At 34.2% G+C, this 3,860-nt stretch overlaps 1 protein-coding gene across 1 annotated transcript in view; it reads left to right on the top strand.

The window, feature by feature from the left end:
- Window positions 1–1,433: 1,433 nt before the first annotated feature.
- The window catches only part of LOC134676529 (kinesin-like protein KIF3A), a 36,359-nt gene continuing 33,932 nt past the window's right edge, over window positions 1,434–3,860 (top strand). The window contains exons 1-2 of the mRNA XM_063534916.1: window positions 1,434–1,599; window positions 1,938–2,143. Of these exons, the coding sequence (XP_063390986.1) occupies window positions 1,590–1,599; window positions 1,938–2,143 (216 nt within the window). The 5' untranslated portion in view covers window positions 1,434–1,589. The remainder of the gene's footprint in view (window positions 1,600–1,937; window positions 2,144–3,860) is intronic.

The following is a 3,860-nucleotide window of genomic DNA, read 5'->3' as shown; positions in this document are numbered from 1 at the left end:
TTTAGTAGATAAGATACTCGATTACCTACACGATGATAAAAATCAAAACATATTTGCGTTTATTTTAGTGATGGGCCAAATCGAAAAATTTTCAAACCGAATAAGTCGACTCCGATTTAAACCCAAATCGGTTTGCAAACCGATTTGGCCAAGTCGATTTAACTTCTACTTTTTAAGTATCAGTAGTTCAAACCGCTCCGTAGTCTTTGAGTTGAGGAAATTGAATTGTCAATTTTACGCTTTGTTCGATCAGATCGACAGCAAAAATTTTGACTTAAAAGTTTTGTAATATTTTTTTAGTTTTGTTGCGCGGTAAATCACAATTTTATAATTTCTAAAGCTAAAACGGGAAAGCACTATACGAGCAAGCATCGTGTCATTGCCGCGAATCGTTGAGTTAGCAAATAGACGCGGCGCAAAACTGCCAAACCGATCCAAGTATACCGCCAAATCAATCGCTGTAAGCCCATGCGAAATTGAACCTTACAACATAAACAATAAGTTTCATTTTACTTTACCTGTAGGTAGATACCAAGTTTCGACTCGACTCAATAATGGCGGCAATGTGCAAGGCAACATTTTTTTTCGTGGTTTGAAATCGATTTGCGTACATTTTAATCCTCAATATGTCAAATGAAAGTGACGCATCAACAAATATGAAAGGATGCGTTTAGAGCGGGTGAACGTATCTTAAGTCGATTTACGGAACACTCACGTCGATTTAGTCGACTTCAGACCTAAATCGGTTTGAACCGATTTGTGAAGTCGAATCGTAACATCGCTAGTTTATTTCTTACTTATAAATCTCTTTTAACATATTTATTTTATACATAATTGACAAAAAAAATATAAATATGATGTTCAGTTTTGACTACATTTGTTAATTTTAAAATTTTTGGATAGTTTTTGGGTTATACTTAATAATGCTATATAAAATACCTATTTCTAAGGGTCCGTACACAAGTATGTAGAATAAATTAGTTTTTCTAATAATATTCGCTATTTTATTTCAGTATAAAATCTTTCAATAGTTTACTGAATTGATAAAAAATTATCATAAATACAAAATTGACATTGATTTTCGTTTTAATTACTATTTCAATATTTAATTAAATGTCCGCTTGTGTGATCGATGCTTTATGGGCCCCACATACGGGCGGATCCAAGTACAAATACAAACTTCCGGTGTGAGTGTTGCCATTTTAGAGAAGAAACGATTCTTATCTTTAGGAATAATCATTACAAATCAGGAACTTTTAGATTAATAACTAAAGTAGGCTAAAGTAAGAACAATTATATATTGTGGTTTGACATATAATTTTATTCTTATTGGTTTTAATTCATATTAATCTTATAAGAAACAGCTTGTTTGCAGCATCCTTTTTTTTTTCATTGTACATGGCAACAGAACCGAAAACGTCTTGTCATTCCGATTTCATCATTTCAAAAGGAAATGGGAAACCCTGAAAAACTAGGTCGTGAGTATTGATTTTTACCTAATATCCGACAAACGTACGCGTTGCGCGGCTTTGGCTTTGTGCAAACCGATTTATTGTGTTCGTGTTCGCGTCGAGGCGGAGTCGTCCAAAATGCCCGTAAGTATAACCGTTGACTATCATGTGATTTCCGGAAATCATGTCACGATGATTTCATAACTCGTTTCCTTTCATTTGCAAAAACCACATGGAGGATTAAAATTGCACGTTTTTTTGCAAATTCTCTAGTCTCTTTCAAATAGTATTAGTAATAATAGTAATTATAGCTTTTCTGGGAATGAGTCATAACGTATTTCGCGTTTCAGGGTCACTTACAAACCGCCTACGTTTGCGACATAGTAACTGCGCACTGGCGATTGATTCGGTTTAGAACGTAGCAGGGGCCCGTGCGGGGCGGACGTGTCGAGTGTTGACGTATTATCTGTTGGCAGGATGGGGAAGCTCAGTCAGGGGCGACGGTGGAGAATGTCCGCGTGGTGGTGCGGGTGCGGCCGATGGATGAGCGGGAGAAACTGGAGGGCGCGCCGTGCTGCGTGTCCGTGGACGCCGTGCACGGCACGGTGGCCGTGACGCGCTCCAACGCCGTGCCGCCCGAGCCACCGAGAGTCTACGCCTATGATGCCGTGTTCGACTCGACCACTAGCCAGGTACGTGATACGGCTGCTCTATAGGACCTAAGAACATTCTAGAGCATTCTAGACTTTATTAGAATTCAGTCTGGTAAATGGTAAAATTTCTAAGTTAATTTTAATAGGACTATAACATAAACCTGACGATCATATTTAAGTCTTATATGAATTTGCATCAACTTACAAATCTTTATTTCCTATTAGATTTTCAATCATAATGTGAATCTGATGACAAAGCATTAGTACATTAGGAATTTACATAATACGTATAATTAACACCTTTAGGTTATTTTAAACAAGTACTACATATTATCTAATAAAGCGGTTCTTTGTAGTATGATACGTTATCAGTGGTTGTAGACCGAGTACGTACTTGCTGATAGTATATCACACATTTGACACAGTTCTGCCAGTGACATCGTTTAACTAGTGATCCATCCTTGATACAGAGGGCCTATCACAAACAGCTAAGTTTGCAAATTTCGGGCATCTTTCTCTCTTACTCCAATTTTATATTTTATTGTACAAAAATAATTGTAACTTACAATTAGGAAAAGTTAAGAACAAAGACGAACTTACCCCTTTGAGGGATCTTTTCCAGTTAACATATTCACTGCCAGCGATTTGTTCTTTGTTTGTAGGTGCTTTTCTTTACATACGGTTTTTCCGTGTTATCAGCTACGCTCCTAGCGCGTAGCTCGTGCTAAATGTGTTCACCTTTTCATTTCATTAAAAAAATAAATGAATTATTTTTTATTAAAAAAAGAATGTCATGTTGCACATCATGCTTCACAAAAGTGAATTACTGTGTGGATGCACCTTTAGTTCATGCTCCAGATTTCACTTTCATTTGGCTGACTGTTACATCATTACATCAACTTGTGAATGTTTTCACTTTCCAATAAGAATCTACTACACTAAGGAGTGCCTGTCAAATGTTTCATTCTTTATGAGTGCCATGTCGTGACACTTTATATTTTTAACCTTTTACTATGTTTTTGATTGTTTAATGTGTTGTCAAATATAAATATTTCTATTCTATTCAATTACTAAGTTGTATTAAAAATTAAGTTTATTTATTTATTTTATTTTATTTTAATTATATTTTAATTTATGCTTTTATAAAAAAATAATATATATTTACTTAACACTAACTATATAAAATTATACAAGTAATTATAATACAATCAAATGAATTATAGTGATACTTTATTATTTTTTTATATTTAAACAAAAACTACTAATTGATAAAAAACTAACACCTATAGTTCGTTTTTTTTAGCATTAGAAATAAGGTAAACAATCTTGATGTGTCTTTTAATTGAAAAACACATTTTAAAAATAAGTCACGGCAAATATTTAACAATTATGAATCTAATACGATCATTTATATTCTTCTGCTTTCATAAGTAATAGTTATTGATTTTTAAAAAGCGTTTTTCAATTAAAAGACATGTCAAGATCGCTTACCTTCTTGCAAGTTCTTTCTAATGCTAAAAAAAACGAACTATAGTGGCTACCTGATACTTATTTTAGGGATGAAACGAGTCAAATTTACATTAAACTTTCAAAACTCAATTATTGGACCTACTTTTATACTTATACCTACTTTCGATGATGGCAGGGCGCTGGGGTATAGATCCAGAGGCCGTGAGTTCAAGTCTCACCCAAGACAGTAATTTTTCCCACTTAAATTTATTCTAAGCTTAATAGAATTAATAGGCAATACATGCTG

The sequence above is a fragment of the Cydia fagiglandana genome, chromosome 24, assembly GCF_963556715.1.
Source record: "Cydia fagiglandana chromosome 24, ilCydFagi1.1, whole genome shotgun sequence".
Taxonomy (NCBI): domain Eukaryota; kingdom Metazoa; phylum Arthropoda; class Insecta; order Lepidoptera; family Tortricidae; genus Cydia; species Cydia fagiglandana.
Note: the sequence above shows the minus strand (reverse complement) of the source record. Positions and strands in the feature narration are given on the sequence as shown.